Source organism: Echeneis naucrates, chromosome 19, assembly GCF_900963305.1.
Source record: "Echeneis naucrates chromosome 19, fEcheNa1.1, whole genome shotgun sequence".
NCBI classification, from domain to species: domain Eukaryota; kingdom Metazoa; phylum Chordata; class Actinopteri; order Carangiformes; family Echeneidae; genus Echeneis; species Echeneis naucrates.
Window position 1 is genome coordinate 6,688,819 of NC_042529.1, and position 18,468 is coordinate 6,707,286.

Here is an 18,468-nt window from a genome sequence, read left to right on the forward strand (position 1 = left end):
TAATTCCTCGTCTTACAAGTCCCAAACAAACGGCACGGAAGATCACACAGTCAGTCTGAATCACAGCTGTCATCATTATTCACTTTGACTCTCCCCCACCCTTATTGAAATAATAAGGAAATCATCTGAACTTTGGAAAATGGTGATAGTAACCGCCTGTGTTTGATATTGAAAAAAGGTAGGAGAGCGAAAGAAGAGGGGAGAGATTTCTTTTGAGCTACAGCTGCATTGTTCTGGGGCTCCCTGTTAATAACTTACAACTGAAGAGTGTTTCTTGACGCAAAAAAGCACAACAAAAAAACACAATTTTCGTGGTTCCTAAGAAGATCTTTCTTCAAAATGTAGGTGTCAGATGAAAAGGCATACATGCATAGGCAGAAGTAGTAGTAATGGCAGGGCGGGGGGTGGGGGGTTGCATCAGTGCGCTCACAGATGCACAATATTTATCATATATTGTATTGAATCCCTTGGCTTGAAAGTGCCATGAGACTATCAGATATGATTTTGATGGGATACATTTTTCAGTCAAGTGAAATCAATTAATGGCAGAGCTGAATTGCAGCTTGATTGGGAGTTAGGATATGTCTGCCTTTGGCTTATTTTGAGGGGTTACCAGTGGATATATCAGAACCACAGGGGTCAAGCCTTGATATTCTATGTTGTAGCACCGTAGGAGCTGGCAGCCACTCCATATTTGCCTTGACAAAAATGCTGACAAACATATCTTTGCCTTTTGCTTGCTAACTGTAGACGAAAGTCTTAGCTGCTGTGTGACATTCGTATATTGGAGCAAAATTGCTTTCCTGGAGAGTAAGAGTCACCTCACTTTAGATTGAAATTGTACAAGTTATCTCTATATCTGCCTCAATTGTGACTACGCACTGTAGGATGTTTAGTTTTAATTGTACATGTTCCTTTTCATTATTTTCCTTGGAACATCCTGTGTTCATGGCTGGATTGTTTCATTATTAGGGCCATCACAGTGCGCCATTACTGGATTCTTAGCGGTTGAACTCTCACCCTTTCCTTCAGGTTCTGTCACCGTCAAACTCGGGGCGCATTATTCTAATGATCACACACACACATATACACTATCAGTGCCACAACCCCCCCACCCCCCACCCCCCACCCACACTCGCCCTCCCCTCCCCTCCCCCCGGCCCTAAAAGAAGACAGAACCAGGGAGAGAAGAGAGAGAGAGAGAAATTCAGGAGGAGAAAGCTTTGAAGTGGCTTTCCATCGCAGTGAGTCTGCCGGCCGTCTCCCCGAGACGTGTCACCTTTGCCGAGAGGGAATAGGAAAATCACGTTTCGAATGGTAATGATAACATACTAATCACTTGAGCTCTTTGAAGAACCCAGGGAGTGTGCTACTCTGTCAGTATCCCTGGCTGCCTCATGCTCCCAGGCACACACAGGCAGTACAGCCATGGTCTAGGTGTATTAGCTTAAGCATTGCATGTCAATATGTCCCCGCCATCTCAGCTCATCCATAGGGGCTCATTATAGACCAAGCTAGGTATCCAGTTTCTACCACGTGCAAACTGCCACCATCTCCACTTCCACACCCATGTAACCCCTCCCCGAAACCCTCTACCACACCCTACACCAAAAACACACTGCAGCTTGCATCCTATCCCACTCGCCATCTCCTCATCATTTGCCTCCTATGAGCAGCCCATTTTACCACCCATCCACCCACCCGTTCCTCTTTCCCTCTATTCTCCCCCTACCCTTCCTTTAACTATTAAAAGGATCTCTGCAATTTTAAATGACATCTGTCAGCAGCACTAAGAAAAAAGAAGCGAGGGAAAGGAAAGAGTTCAGAAGGAGTTTTTTCTCCTCCCTGCTCTTTTCCCATCCCTCTTATTGTCAAACTTTGAAAAGCATGTCAATGACTTATTTTTTTTTTTTTTGCTCCACATTTTTCATTTCCTCTGAGTGATTAGCTGGTACATGTTTTGACAGCCGAACCAAAACTAGAGATTTCGCTTCTTCCCCTGTCCCCTTCGCTCATGTGATGGGCATAAACTCTTGTCACAGAAGCTGTTGCCATTCATTGGGTTGTTTTTGAGTGCCGAATGTGTTACATCTGATCCCATCCTTAACATAGCATATTAGAAAGGCCATCAAAACCAACAACATTCGAGTAAACATTTGACTCCTCCAAGTTTATGATGTTTGTGATTGTGTGCTGTCGAGACTGTATGGAGTTAATGAAAGCACAAACACAAAAACTGTGTCACCACAGTGGATAATATGGACAGTTGACAGTCTATGAAAAGGTAATTCTTTCTAAATTAATCACCACTTTAACAGCTCACTTCACTCCTTTAAATTCAGCTTGAAGGAGCTGTGATTTTAAAATGATAATAAAATATTTGCATCAAATTTAAAAAAAAAAAAAAAAAAAAAAAAAAAAAATATATATAGACAGATCAAAGAGATCTTTCCGTGATTAATTCACTTCTTATTTGGTACACTAGAATCTTTAGATAACAAAAAGCTGTAGTTTATTAGATCTCAGGAATTTATCAGAGTGATAGACTCAAACTTGCACATTTGAGCGTCAACTCAACAATCACTAGTTACTGTCGATGGCCCCTCTTTTTGAAGAAGCATGAATGTCCAAAACATAGACAACCTCATTGGGTAAACTAGGAGAAATGCCACAGTTGGCGTTTTCATGCAGTTTAATACAACCTCAACCAAAGCAAGTGAGATCAGTAATGGTTAATGAGCCCCTTTTGTACAATGTCATAAAAATATAATGTTGAAAAAATTAAAGTAGATATTCCCAGCTGGTTTCTTCAGTAAAACAGTTGCCTGTACTAAGTGACAAATTGACTAACTGTAGCTGTTGAAATGAAACCCAGGGTCCCCTGATGGTGACAGTGGAAAGAATTGTATTGAAACCAAACAGAAAAGCATTTGCGACATTGTCATGTAACCCCAACTAATCACTCATGACATGTTTGTATAACTTTGTAAAATACCACTCATTCCTCAAGGCTCTTTGTACAGATAGCAATACATATTCCATCAAAAATTACATTTAGAAATACAAAATGTCAGGTATAGATCAACATGCATTGTCTCAGTTAAAGGCTTTTAAATTCATGCAGCATTAATTCTTTTATTGCTCTTTTTCTCTTTTCTGTTTGGCGAGAACTGAACTGATTAATTTAAAGCGTTCAAAAATGTAATCAGAATAAAAAAACATTTACCTCTTGCTTTCAATAGATATCACATGCATGCTCACATGCATGTAGTAATTAGATGTGTGGACACAGGCACAAACACAGGACTTGTGTGTGAGAACCCCAAGATGAAACTCAAGGTCATCAGTCAGCAGATCAGATATTTTCTTGCCTTATTTGCCAGACGTGAATTGTTTAGTAATAGAGAACGAGCCAACACCTCTGAGGTTGCTCTGGTATCTGAGGAACTGCTCTGAACTGTTATGTGTATGCCTGATATTAGAGGCATAGCTCACACCTTGATGCTCACAAATATCCACTTTGGAAGAAATTATCAAATTGTTTAAACATTTTATGCAACTCGCCTTTTCAAGAACATCTCCCTGAACTCCATGTTTTCAATGGACAAGCTTGTCAATTGTTGATAGTTGTGAGTAAACCAAAGGGGATGCAGTAGTTCATACATCATGAATTACTCTTTTGGTCTACTAATATGGATAAACAAGAAGCAGGAAAGACACTTCTGGTTTTAGGTGGGATTATTATTACACCATAATAATGATAATTATAAACATTGAGGACACCAATGGCATTATTAATTTTACTTTTATCTATATTTTTACAAAAACATCTAAAAATTAATATGTTAAAGTACTTTCTACAATTTAAGGAGTGAATGTTGATTTTTGTCTTAAGTCTCAGTTTCAGCTGGAAGCAATCACCTCGACAGATCTCGTTTTGGCAGGAAAGCTTCTGATGAAATGGAATTTTATCTTGATTTGCTCCTCCCTACCTTAACTTTTCCTTGTGTGCAACAGAAGGCTGTACTGAGAAACAATACAAGGAGGCAACCAACCTCAAAGTAGTTCTTGTTTTCATGTCCAAGATGAGGCAGCAGCACCTCTTACATTGTCAGCCTCAACATGCATATGCTTGATATTCCATCAGCATATAACACATTGTCATCCATGAAGGTTATTGCGAACCTGGCGGTATTATGTTGTCGCCGTGGTCTGTCTGTTTAGGTGACAGTGTTGATGTGTTTCTTTGAAATGGGTCCCAGCCCGCTCAATCAATTTTTTGTGTTTGTTTCTCTGGCTTTATTTTTTTCTCTGTCTCTCCATTTGTTGCAGAGAGCACATCTGTTGGACAACACAGAGAAGCTGGAAAGGTCATCACGGAGACTGGAGGCCGGCTACCAGATAGCAGTAGAAACTGGTATGCATTCTGTTTTGGATTGGGTCGGGAAGGAGTGGGGTGGTGTTGGGCAGGGTTCAAGATAGTGGTGAGGATGAGTGAGAGACAGCAAATTGTCTTGCTCATATGTTAGTTTGGTGTGTGTGTGTGTGTGTGTGTGTGTGTTTGGGGATGGGGGTGGGGGGTTGTGGAGGGTTGATGGGGGGGGGGGGTTTGGAAAAAAACCTCTTTCCTTGACGTCTGATGACATTTTCGGGAGCACATCAAAGGCAAGCCAGGGAAAGAGAGAGAGGTGTACAGGCGACAGATCGGGCGCCGCTTCTCCTCGCTCTGCTCCCGAAGAAAATTCATACATCGTGATGGCTGTGTGTGTTTGTGCATGTTGTGTATGCGTGTGTTGTGGGTGGTGGTATGTTTCTCTCTCTCTCTCTCTCTCTCTCTTTCTCTCTCTTTTTTTAAAACACAAACAGACAGGAGGTCTATGAAAATAAACAACGTCAGCGTTCTTCCTGAAGTTCTTAATTCAGGGGTGTAGAAGGAGAAGAAAAAAACCCATACTATCACTTTCTAAATAAACCATCCAAAAAAACACACAAACTCCTTTTTTTCCTCATTATCAAGGATGGTTTTTATCTTAAAATAGGAAAAAAGCTCATTGGGATCTTAAATAGATTTAACCAGTTAGCATATTTTTCTTCTTCCTGTCTTCCTTCCTGACAGCCACCACATTATTGAGGCACAGTGTATTCCTCAGAGATGTATCAAAGCTCATTCTTGAAGTATCAACCAGCTTTCTGTGGCTTCCGTTGTAGTTTTGAAAAAGTTTGTCAATTTACACTATAATCGCGGGGTGGCTGGCGTGTGCAACATCGACAGATTTAATAATTCAAGTCAAGGAAGGTTCGCATGCAGACCACCAGCTTTTGATGTTCTCTCTAACTTGCATTCACAAATTCACAAATACAATCTGCATTCTCTGCTTAAAAATGTTGATTCAAATGTCTCAGATGATCCTGCCGTTATCTGGGTTTTTCGACTGTGTCAAATTCTGTGACAGCCGACAGATTGTTAATTCTACCCAGTTGTATCTTTCACTCGAGTCGCTCATTTTGATTTTGTGTCTCACAGCTCGGTTTGTGTTTAAAGAAGTGGAGCATGCCTTGAAAGTGTTCAGTGCCTCCTGGGCCTGGTGGTTTCTCCTGCCGTAGTTGGCCACATGCCCCTTGACCCTGTGTCACTGGTGGCTCTGTGTCATCCACCATGTGTGCGGTGAGCTAAGAACAATACTCGTTTATCCCGCCTTGGTCCTACACACTTGGCTTGGTCCAAACCAGCTGTGGGGTGTGTTTGTGGTTTAGTGGGGAAGCTTCACCCCTGTGTTTTTAATCCATGACCCCTTCCTTTACTCTGCTGTCGATACCAACCCTCCGCTTAGATGCACAACCTGAAATGGCAGTGTCTCTGGGTTAAACTGGGTGTACATCCTGCACAAAGAACATAGGGAATATGCACTCTTCCACCAGACTAATTACTATATATGCCACAGCTCTCATATTCAACAAACATACTGGGCACACATTAAGTCCCCATATTTACCAAATGAGCTTGGAAGGTTTGACAAGGTTTTCCATCTGATCCCAAATTTAATTTGGTCTTTAATTTGTTGTTGTCCACTCATCTTAAAACCACAAAATCCATTCTTGTGGTACTTTCTTGTCACAACACTTCTCTGACGTCTTCATGAAGTCCTATGCTATTTAGTTCATAGTCCACAATTCTGAGTGCATTGAAACACAGTACAGTAAGGGCTGGGATTCGACAGTTTGCAAACTATAAATTGTTTACTGGTACAGTCCAACCAAGCTTCCACTTAGTGTAGTTCATTTGCTTTTAGAACTACAAATATAACTTGATTAAAAAAAAAAAAAAAGAAAAAAAAAAGTTGCAGCACACTTAATTCATACAGTCATTTTCATGACTGTGACAGTTGTTGAGGAATAAGCTTTGAGTTTTCAAGTGTAGAGGTTCGGCATCCATGAACGTAAAACAAGAATAATTAGAGTATTAAGTGTTTTCCAATCATACACTCTTTAGTAAAACTGTTAATACTTTTCTTGTCACTAACCTTAAGTCTCCTCAGACATCTAAGCCATACTTTTTACGGAGAGCATGGTAGCATCATTATTTTGCAGTAATTCAAAGTTGCATTCTCTCCCCACGATGACACAGTAGCACTTAGGAACTGTAATTGACCAGTGGGGGAAGTAGAACTAAAAGAAATTTTATTTCAAAGACATTGATCCTGAACAAAGAAATGGCATGGAAACTCAGCTTTGCCCCCTTTTCTCTTCAGTGTCAACGGCATATCTCTTAATGACCAGGAACAAAAAAACCAGGATGCTTCTAGGTCATATTTAAGGGGAAAAAGGAGGACTCTTAGCTTTAAGAAAAGATGAATCTTCACCCAGTGCCATTTTATCAAATTTTTGCCTTTTTTTTCTCTTCCATTCTCAATGTCTCAAGTGTATTTAGTGAAAACAAAGACTTGCCAAAAGCTGTGAGACTCCTCAGAGGGTTATAGAAGAAACTCTTTGGACATGCAGAGCTATTTACCACACACACCCTCAAGAAGCAAGGCCCTCTGTTTGTCTCATAAATAAAGTATAGAACTTCATTAGTGAGGGGCACTGACTTAAAAGCCAAGGCATAGCAACAAGCAGACATGGGGGCTAGCCCAGTTAAAGAGCGCCCTAAATAAAGTGGGAGGGCATGCAGTTTGTCAATTTAAAGACATTTGAGTCAGGGGCATTTGAAACGCCCAAATGTGGAGGCTTAACTGATATTATACCAAAGACATGCCAGATTTTAGTCCTTCCCGCCACAGATGAAAAGGTTTTGAATGATTTATGATTGCTTGTTTAGAAATAGATAGTATGTCAAATAAGACATCTGCGTTTCAATGATTAGCTATTCAACCTTTTTGATTTTTAGTCATTAAAGGGCAGTGAGTTGAGTCTCACATACTGATCGACATCTCATACAAAACATGGATAAATATAGTTCCATCAAACTTGATTTGAAATTTTCTAGTCATTGTAATTAAAATGCACTGTTTATCTGCATAACTCTGGTGACAGAGCTGCTTTAAATTAAATTAGCTTTATTCTGTGCTGATAATCCTGTAAATGTGCAATTGTTTCGGGACAGTTATTGGAAATGTAAACTTCAAGATAAAGATGGGCTGGAAATTACAGACATTGCTAATGCAGGTTTAATATAGTCCAATTTTTTTTTTTTTATTAATTTCAACATAACATATAATGGGTTTTCATTTTTAGATTCACAATAGTCACCAGCTACTACAAATACATTTCTGTGGCAATACTAACAAATTGTTGAAATGAACTCACAAACGTGGAGTTAACTTTGAAAATTCATCCCTCTTCATATTTGTTCTGCTGACACGAATAACTTAGAAATGGCAGCAAAATGAGCAGCTGAAACAAAGGAAGACACAGACAAAAGCATTGCTGCTCTGCATTTTAAAGGTGGCCAGCAAGAGGCTGAAAACACTTCTTAGGCAATTGTTCTTGGTGTTTAGGGGCCTGTAATCAATCCTGCAAAATGAAAACACCTCATTAGGGATTGATTTCAGTCCCGTTTAGATAAGCAGAGAGGGTCAGGGCCCGGCCCCCAGGGGCCGCAGCCTAGCCCAAAGTTCACACCATGCCAGGTAGAGAGCAGCACCGCAGGCTATCAACTTTATTAGGATGGAGATAAGCTGATTAGACCTTGTCAGTCAAAGGTGCCAGAGACTCAATCATGATCCAGGGGACTTTTTCTTTCTATCACTCCCATTTTCTCTCCCTTCCCACTCTCACAATCTCCCTCTCTTTTTTGTGATAAATCATTGAAGCGACCAACAAAGTGGCAGCGATCGCTGGGCTAAGCTAAGCAGCCCTGCAGTTGTCACCAAGGCAGACACACGAGGACCCTGTGATGATGTGACGACTATATTAAAGAGTACATCAGTTTGTTTTAGAGCAGTTTGATTTTCAACTGCAGTGCTATTAAAAGAGGTGTGAGGGGGGTGCAGCACGTTGGCGTCATCGTACATGAATTCAGTGGCAGAGCAAGGGGTGCTGGGACAGCAAGAAATAAATAGATAAATGACAGAGTGACGAGAAATAAATAAATATGTTTTTGTAAACATAAAAAAAAAAAAATCTTCATGGCTCCCTTTTGAAGATGAGCGTGGCTTTGAGTCTTGCTGAGAGTCCATGGGTGCTGGAGTGGCCCAGTAACACAGCACACGTTTGTCCCGACTCTCTATCTCTCCCCCTCCATCTTTGTCTCTTTCTGTGTTTCTCTCCCACTCCCTTTATTTCTCCCTGTTCCCGCTAAAGATCAGACTCTGTGATTCTTTTGGTGCTGGGCCACCAAAGTGGTGCTTACTCCACAAATCCATACGCAAACACTTAACAAATTACATAATCAGCTACATTTATAGCGCCCAAGTGATATTTTAAAGGGCGTTATTATTAGCACTTGACAGGTTGTCTTTCTGTTTTTCTCATTTAAATTTTCTGTTACCCACCCCCCCCCCAAAAGAAAAAAACAAAAAAGACAAACGGATTTTAAATATATAATAATTTTAAAAACACATTTTTACAAATGAAAATAAATTTTAAATTCAACCATATTAATTTGTTTTTTAAATTGACTTCTTTGACAATGTATAAATAGAAATAAACAAAGCCCCAGTAACTTATTTATTACATTTTTTTTTTTACATTTTTCTATTTTTGTACATTGTCGTAAAATTCATCTAATCAATTTTAATCTCATCTGTTGTTTTGGGATCTCTTTTTCAGTCACTATAGGGATGATTTGAAGACGTGTGCAGTATATATCCAATGTAAATCTTTTTCTTATTAAAATATCACTTTTTTCTTTACTCACTTCTTTTCTTTAGTTTATTCTTTCTGTTCTACAATGTAGTTTGACTATTTCAAGGATGTCTTTTGCGTTTCTCTTTTTAAAAGGACAGTTTGCTTAAGTGGATTTCCTTGAGGTATAGCATAATAAATTACTTTTTTGTAGGCTGATACAATCTGCATGTTGTACTGTGTTCAAAAAGAATGTGAAGTTATTTGATAATTGTTTGATTAATGGCACCAGGATCTAGGACTTAAATATTTCACAGCTTGAGTTCTCAACTGCGGAGAAAGGACTTTTTTAAAAATACGATTTTAAAGCAAAAGTATGTTTTTCTATAGCTATTTAAAAAATAATTGTTAAAAAACGTGCCCAAAATTTTGCCTGAAACTATTTTTCCTAAATATATATGCTTCAATGCCTAACATCTTGCTCTCAGAAAATCTAGCCGTGGGTGAGCTGTTTATCGGTAAACCCCCGGTGGATGAAAGGCGTAGCAATAATGATTTTTTCTCTCCTAATCGGACCTTGTCAGCAAGGCGTCTTATCGTGGAGAGGAAAATGACACCGATCCTATCGAAGAGCCTGGAGTCCGAGTCGGCGGCACGTGTCCCCCCCAATCATGGCTGGCCATGGCCCAGCCATATCTAGCGCCGCCACAAACGGCGAGCGACGCTTTTTTCATGTGGACTTCAAAAACGTTGCGAGTCATTAAAATTGCACCCACGTTCGGCAGCGGGGATCAGCCGCTCTGGAGCGAAAATGGGATGTGGGAAGAGGAGACTCGCTAAATGTGTTAATTCCATCCTCACATGTTTACAGCTTAATTTTAATCTGTTTGAGGGAGGAGGAAGGGTGGAGGGACGATTGGAAAGGGGGGCGGGAGGGGCAATGAGAAAACCTCGCACTGCAATAAATCGCCATTATCTTTGACACCCTAGGACTCAGCTGTTCCAGGGATTTAGGGGTCCACTGGCAACAGTCTATATCATAGGGCCTGAAAACACTGTTTACGCTTGAACTGCGGTAGCTAAGGTGCAATCACCAGTTTCAGGCTGCACAGACAAAAGGCCTTACGCGCACAATGGCCAGCTAGCATACGGACTCTCAATGGAAGAGCTGAACCATCGGGCTTCAGCATGAATTTGTGAGTGAGTGTGTGTGCGTGCGTGCGTGCGCTGATTTCCCAATGTGTGTGTGGGCAAGTATGAGTTGCCATGTGTATTGACAGGTGTTGCCGCAAATATCTAAATATTAGCTTAAGTGGCGGTAAGAGATGCGATTGTGCAAAATGATGCGAAGCTTACACCAAAGATGGATGCCGATAAAAATTTCCTGAAAGAATTGCATTTCCGTTCAGTCCACCAACTACAACAGCCACCACTAGTCTCCTTGGGCCCCTAAATTACCTTTTGTGGAAAATGTTAGCTATCATTAATAAAATTATGTGAAAATCTAATAATTAGACCTTTAGTCATGTATTAGCTTCAACAAGGCTCTCAACATAATGAGTCTCTCGGATGTAATGATCTGACTAGAGAGTTTGAGCATTCCTGCTCAATCCCGACATGAAAAAACATTACTAAGAAAAATATATATTTTTAATGAGATTTAAACTTTGTGTTCATTTAAGTGACATTTCTCATAATTTCCTTGCAGTTCAAATGTGCAATCGACAGCATTAAGAGAGATCTATTATTTACTGATATGCTGGCAAAAAGCATTAGCGTGGTTAAATGAATGTGTGCAACCCTACAACTTGATCAGCATTTCTCTAGAGTGGGCAACAGTTATTGCTCCATTCATTGTAACCTGCAAAACAGTTGAATAGGGTAACAATGTATTATAAAAAACAAACCAACAACAACAAAAAAAAAAAACAGCATTGCTGCTTTCAGCGCGAGAGAATGCATAGTCTCCCACAATAATAACCTTGAATGAAGTCATTTGGGAAGAGCTCGTAAATTGCTCTATATTCTCGATCACACCTCACCGAAATCATTTATTGATACAATCTAATCCCTATCTCGAGATATGAAACACCTCCCAATTGCCAGATAGTGGTATGCCACTATATCTTAAAAGACACCTTTGTCCCAACCTTAAATCAGTATTTTTTTCTATTTTTAGGTTACAATAACTAAAAAGATACCCCCTGCCTTCTTGCATGCAGAAGAAAAAAGTGTAGCATTGACCTCTGGCTGACACGGAGAAAGCTGAGGGAGGGAGGGGGAGATGGAGAAAAAGAAAGCAGAAGAAAGAGCGACAGAGAGGAGAGAGCTAAGACAACAACTGTGAAGAGCCGCATAGGGTTAAAGAAAAACTGTTTCAGAAGGAAATGGGAGACAAAAGCGAGGACTCAGAGCCCCCATGGGCGCTTTAAAGAGCCGCTACATCTGAGGCGCTGAAATATTAAAAACGGAAAGGGAGAACCAAAAAAAAAAAGGAAACAGTGAAATAAAGTAAAGGATTGGCAGAGAGAGAGAATTGTGCCACCTTGTCACCCGAGGATGTATATCAGAAATATTAATTCAGTGATGAGAATGACGCATTGGATGACAAGAGGATTGATGACAGTTAAAACCTTAAAAGGAGTAAAAAACATGAGGAGACGCTTATCACAGTGATTGTGGGAAGGCTTCTGTACAGCACTAAGACATTGGATGGAGATGGCTGTATTTACAACTACAGAGAATGTTTCACACGTCATTTATTAACAATTTATAAATAATAATAAAATAAAAACTCCTGTAGTTTCTCTTTGACCAGTCACCTTCTTTAGATGTGATCTAATTTACAACGTAGTAAAGTGACAACCTTTCTGATTTAAAAAGAGGCTAGACATGTGTTACTACAAAGCACTTGAGTAATGACAACTGAGTCAAACTACCATTAGCATTGTGTCTTCACAGTGAATCTTCTGTCAAGCTGGCAGATATAAATGGACAATTTTGATGCAGATTGCTAAAACAGAGTTTTAAGGGAGAAAATTGGTAAGGGGAAAGCAGAACTGTTTCTGTTTCTCACTATTTTTCTTTTACTTTACTCATAAAAAATCAGATTTCAGCCACATACCAGTGATGTGTTGTTGATCTTTTAAATACATTTTACAACCCTAACAGTATTTATTTATTTATGTATTAATTGAATCAATTTACTTAATGTGTATTTGTTAATGAGGTAGAACCATAGAGAGTAAAATCAAAATTGTATTGACAACAGTTAAAAGCCTAACAGAAGGAACTAATAAGGAATCAATTAATGATTTTTCTTCCCCATTAAACTTTTTCACATCAGGAAAACTCGCTTCATACTGACCTGATATAGAATTCATAGTGCAGTTGAAATTAGGTGTAAGATGTAGCAGTACTAAGCAGAACATTTAAGGGAAAGTTACAAATAGTAGTTTGCTGCAGAGCAGACAGCCATTGTTAGCAAAATAAATGTTTCGGTTTATACCATACCCTAAACAGTAAAATTACATACCCAAAACATGAAGATAAAGATTTAAACATGGTCATTTTCAAACTATACCAAAACACAGAATAAATTAGTTTTTTTTTTTTTTCAAGAACCCCTCTTTTCTTATCATGTACAGAGAGTTCACAATCTTTAATATTATGTTGGCATTTATAATTATTAATATTGTTATTATTATTATTTTTAAGTAAATAGCCTTAATGGAGGGGGGGTAAAATTTCAGTGCTATGCCGGTACTTCTTCATTTTAAGCAAAGAATTTTGGCAGTCACTTTGTTTCTAACATCTAATACATCAGTCTCTTGTGAGTATTTAAAATGCAAACTTGAGGATCATGAATTAGCTATGATGAGGAAATAATTAAATATAAAAATGTTCCTGAAAAACCAGACAACAGTTTCTTTTCATCCTTTAAAAAGGTCTTACACCCTTATGGGTGATAAGCTTAATGGTTTTGAGTGATCTGGATCATTTTTATGCTGCCAATACAACAACAAATTATTATTAGGTTATAGGAACTTTCCCAGAATGGACTCCATCCAGAGGTCTGAAGAAGCCAGACAACAATGACCTCTTTGAGCTTAAGATGGTGCAACTCGCACAAGATTAGATTTACATTTCTTGGTCTACATCTAGAAAAGTAGGCTTTCTCAGCGGTAAAAGACTTTAAAATTTTAACATTTATTTATTTAGATTTTAGTTTTTGCTGACCATTTATTTATCCAGTTGTTTACAACTGGAACAATAAATATTCATTCTAGCTATGACAAAAATATTTGATCCAGCAGTCATTATCTCTTTATTAATCTGCAATTTATGTAGATATTTCCCGAGCTTCCTACCCTGCAAGTTACACAATTATACTGTACAAACACAGTGAAGCACATTAGCCATCTCCGTCTGTCCTTGCTTCTCTTTTCCTCAATGGTAGCCCTTAGGAGCACCCCCCCCCACTTCTATTGTCAAAGGATCTTCCTCCTTGGCTGTCCTGTGCCCATCAGACAGGGTGCCCGCCCGTTTAAGACACCCAGGGAACATGAAACACAGCCGGGCCGAGATGTCAGCTGGTTGCCCCATCTGCCAGTCAGTGGGATGGTAAAGCTTTTGTCCTGGGGGGTAACCTTAGGAGTGTTCTGCTTGTATCTGCGCACACACATGTGCGAGTTGCTTTGGGACAGGAGAGTCTCCATCACAGTTCTGAGGAAAGCCAGGCACAAACAACATGCTGATATTGTCCTTTTAATTTATGTGCAACTTGTATGCACATATCGGATTTTCACATTTGGAGCAAAATGACCAACATTTAAATTTGGATCCTCTGTTGTCAGATCAGGTCAACAGTTGTGTTTACCACAACAATTTTGAATGACAGACATTTCAAGGGAATAAAAATTATAGGTCTCAAAGAATTGTCCTCAACTGGATTGAAGTTAATTGGTCTCCTTTCAGATCTGCTCACTTCTTATGGAAATTGCTACTGTTGGAGTGCTCATCAGACTTTTAAATTGCCTGGAACTTGTCTCTATCCTTCCCCTGTTCCCCAGTTAAATAACATAACCTTGACAGTACAAACAGTTTGACTCTCATATAAATAAATCAAGGTACTGACTGGATGGCGGCTGGCTGGTTGAGTCGAAGCGTTGTTCCACTTGTGCATTCTATCGTTCGGTAGATAGGCCGCGCCCTTGAGCTGCTTTAGGAGGGAGGCGTTGCAAGACAGTCTGTAAGAAGGTGCTGAAAAGGGGGGCACGCACAAATGCTCGCATATAATCCTTTGGACGGGTCTATGTGAGCCCAAGAGTTCCTAAAAAGAGAATGCACATAGACAGCAAAAACTTATTTATTTACTACTGAGTTATGCTTTTGTAGTTGTGCCTGTCAAGGATATCAGCACAAGTTAATATGTGTGCTTTTCTCTGTGTCTGCATGTGTGTTTCTCTTAGTAATACATGAATGTTGCTTGTACTTTGCATATCAGTTTCTTCGGGCTCAGATAAAATTTGATTTATAACAACAAAGTCATCTCTTTCCTGTGCTGTAATCATTTTTAGTCAACTTTGACTGTTGACTGCCACGTAGAAAGCTTCCCTTAAGTGGTCTACATAGTCCCTATGCTCACATCAGTCAGTCTCACCGCATGATGTATGTAGTGCTAGTCCTGAAGGGCTGATGTATGCACAGCTCTGCACTAGCAAGTCCTCCCTGAGCACATCTATGATCTTGGGTTACTCAATCATCAATCAAGGCCAACTGCAGCGTACTGTACTGTCGCCCATCTTTTAAAGCTCAGTTGTGAAGGACTGGCTAAGATGGCCTAAGGGACACTTCCCTTGGTCTGATGCATCTCAGGTTTGATGTGAATATGTGCGTAGTTATGACTACACACAGAGCGGAGTGGACACATTGATGTAGACTTTTTTTTAATGTTTGGTGAAGACCACCTGATAGTGGGGATGTGCTTATGTCTTTTTTTTCCTCAGTGTGTTTTGGTAAACCTTTGTCAGTAATTTGTTTGACATTACCTTGCTATAATTCTGCAAATTTTCAACTTTGAACTATTTAGTTCATGGATGAAAGATAAACAGGAAGAAGAAATTAAAACCATGATTAATTAAGTAGAAGTTTTCCTTCCCTAAATATTTTTGACAGGCTTTTAATTGCTACATCGTGAATAAAACAAATGAAATGTGTATAATTAAAGTAACATTAGAAGTGTGACCTAACAACTATTGTAATTATTATAAGAAGAGGAAGTTATCTTTTTAAAAAGAAATAAAGGCACAAATATACCCTATTGAAAATGTGGCTTACCTGAAGAATGCAAAGCCTAAATTTCAGTATAGTCAGAGGAAGCAGACAAAGAAGGCAGTGCAAGAAAACAGTGCCAGAGAATCAAAAAGAAATATACAGTACATTCACTTTCTCCACAAGGCTACTCTGAATTCATTATGTTATCCAGAATGGACGTTCAGAACCATACGATATTCCAGTGATAGAGTAGCATGCCAATTTCCCTGTGTGCTTGAAGTGAGGTATTGTGCTATTTTAATGAGCTGTTTAGACTAGTGGCCGGTTGCATTTGGGCTGTAACAACCAGCTCAGTGAATAATTGTTATTCCCTCTTAAAGGCCAGATGTATGGAATTCATGCAAATTTGGAGCAAAAAGGGAAGTGTGTGTCTGTGTTGGGGGGGGGGGTTCAAATAATTGTATTCCAGATGTCCTCCTTTCATGTGAACCACACACATGCAGGCACACACACAAACTAAAAGGACAGAACAGATGATGGTGATGATGATTAAGATCTTAAGCATATGGAGATACTGTGTTGGTTTTCTGTTCGTGCGTGTGTGTTTGTTGTGTGGCTTTTTTTTTTTTTTTTTTTTTTTTCCCCCCCAATATTTCTGCTCCCTCAGTCTTCTGTGACAGATTCGCCCATTTCTCCTGGGGAGGCCTTCACTCCCAATTTAGACACAAGCGTCGTCAAGTGACAGCAATGGCTCTGGCACCCTACCTTCACGATATGACTACAGTTAACTTAACAAGTCTCGATATGTGAGCTCCATCTTTGATGTAATTGATTTCAATGGTTTGAGCATCCTTCTTGTGGAGAAGTTGAAACTTTTTGTTGGTCTGTCAAGATGATCTTGAGACGGGATACAGGTGAATGCTGTTACATTAAAAATGTGTCTTTTATCATATTTCACACGATCTGTACTGTATTGCTTTTGGTTGAATGTCCCACAGTGCTCCCTTGGCCGCTAAGTGTCAGCTACAGTCTAGACCATTAGAAAACAAACTCTCAGTCATCAGGGTGGGAATGTGTGCCGCACTGTACTGAGGTCTCTAAACAGGAGAAGCAGCAGAGCACATGATCAGAATCCATCAACTGAGGGCAGCGTGTTGTACAATGATCATAAATGTCAACAGCAGAACGGAAATCAAAGAGCCCTCTGATACACAACTGTTGGGAAGGTGGTCACATTACAAGCAAATCTTGTACTTCAGTATGTTTAATGTCTACATTGGACCTTTTGTGGGCTGGACTTGAGCATGAATGTGGATTTTAGTACAAGGAATCTATTGTTTGTTCTTGTCTTTGATTTTCTTTACTGTCTCTGCAACACACCTTAACCTTGGTTGTTGCATCTGTTTTATAAAAACGGTAAGAATGACTTTCCTGTAGTAAAATGAGAACAGCAATGCAATATACAAAACCAACAGCAGAAACTAAAATAATAAGATAAGATGGCAAAAGTGACATGACCGGAATACATAAATAAAGAATTAATGTGCTTTGATTAAAGAAAAGTTTTGCTGAAATTAAATTCTCTGATGGCTGCCCAAGCTTCAACAAAACAGTCATCCTCATGAGGCCTTTAATTTTTTTATTTTATTATTATTATTTTTTTTTTCATTTCAGTGAAGTGCAAGTACATGAGTCCCTTTGAATGTCAATATTTCATCACATGTGCTTGTGTGCGTTAGTAAGGGGTAAAGTTGTGTTGAGTGACAAGGGCATGCGTCTTGAGCCACCTGGATTTATTTGGGCCAAACAAGAGGGGCCCATGTCTGTCTAGGCCCCTCTTCTGTCCGCAGTGGGGCCTCGGAGCCATGAACAGAAGGTGCCTCCTCTAAACTCACACCTGAGCTCCTCCCAGCCTGGGACCAACCGCTCTCTCTCTCTCTCTCCATCCATAGAGCCTCTTCTCTCTCTTGCTTTCTCTACCCTTTGTGCCCTCTCCGCATCTCTCCCAAGCCATGGCCTGGCCTACTTTTACCTCTCACACTGGACCCTTTGATGTTGACTATTTTGGCCCTTTCCACAGATCATGTGTACATTTGGAAATGGCCCCTTTGCTCAATCCTCAGTTTGTTTATGAATATACATTTCACAAACAGGATATTTAGTTAATGTCTACAAAGAGAAGCATTCCCTCTCATGCATCAGCCCGGCTTATCACAGTCAATGATGCTAAGGTTTGCAGTGAGAACCACTCTCCCATTTACTAGATTTCTTTCTTTTTCAGACACTGCTGAGTTTTTTTTTTTTTTTTTTTTTTTCGTTTTTGTTAATGTTTTTTTCCCCCTCTACAACTCTCTCAGCTCCATTCCTGGAAAAGATTCAGAGAGATTCAAGAGCTTTATTCAGTGAGGAAATGTGTTTGCTTGTCTGTTAGCATCTTTTTCATTTAGTCTTGAGGTGACAGGGTGTGAAGCTGGGTAGGCGTGTGCATCTCAGAAGTCAAAAGCACAAACACTAACAAGACACCAAGTTGGCTGCTTTATTTTTGAAGGTAAACTCTGTTTAAAATCAACAAGATACACATTTCTCTGGTCATTTAACATTATAGTAGGTATTTTGATATGATATACATTATAGCAAGAATTGTAGCAGGATTCACCGGATACTTTAAAGTCTGGCTCAGAGTGTATTCTTTTATTTTTTGATAGGGAGAGTCATAATTGAACTGTAAATGTTAATGGTTAAACTGTACCATCTGCCTGACACTTTCATTTCTAATTTAATGTGACATGCTCCTTCCTTTTAGGTTCATTTTTGGACAGCAAATAAGTAAATAAATATTACATGAACAATTTGTACTGTATATGTTAAATGCATGGAAGGTCAGCATGCACAGAACAACTGTTGAAG

General features: G+C 39.4%; 1 protein-coding gene across 3 annotated transcripts in view; it reads left to right on the forward strand.

Annotated features, from left to right (window-relative positions):
• vti1a (vesicle transport through interaction with t-SNAREs 1A) overlaps positions 1-18,468 on the forward strand; it is a 105,080-nt gene that overhangs the window by 27,518 nt on the left and 59,094 nt on the right. For all 3 annotated transcript variants that reach the window (XM_029527409.1, XM_029527410.1, XM_029527408.1), the window contains one exon: positions 4,333-4,417. In XM_029527409.1, coding sequence (XP_029383269.1) covers positions 4,333-4,417 — 85 coding nt within the window. The remainder of the gene's footprint in view (positions 1-4,332; positions 4,418-18,468) is intronic.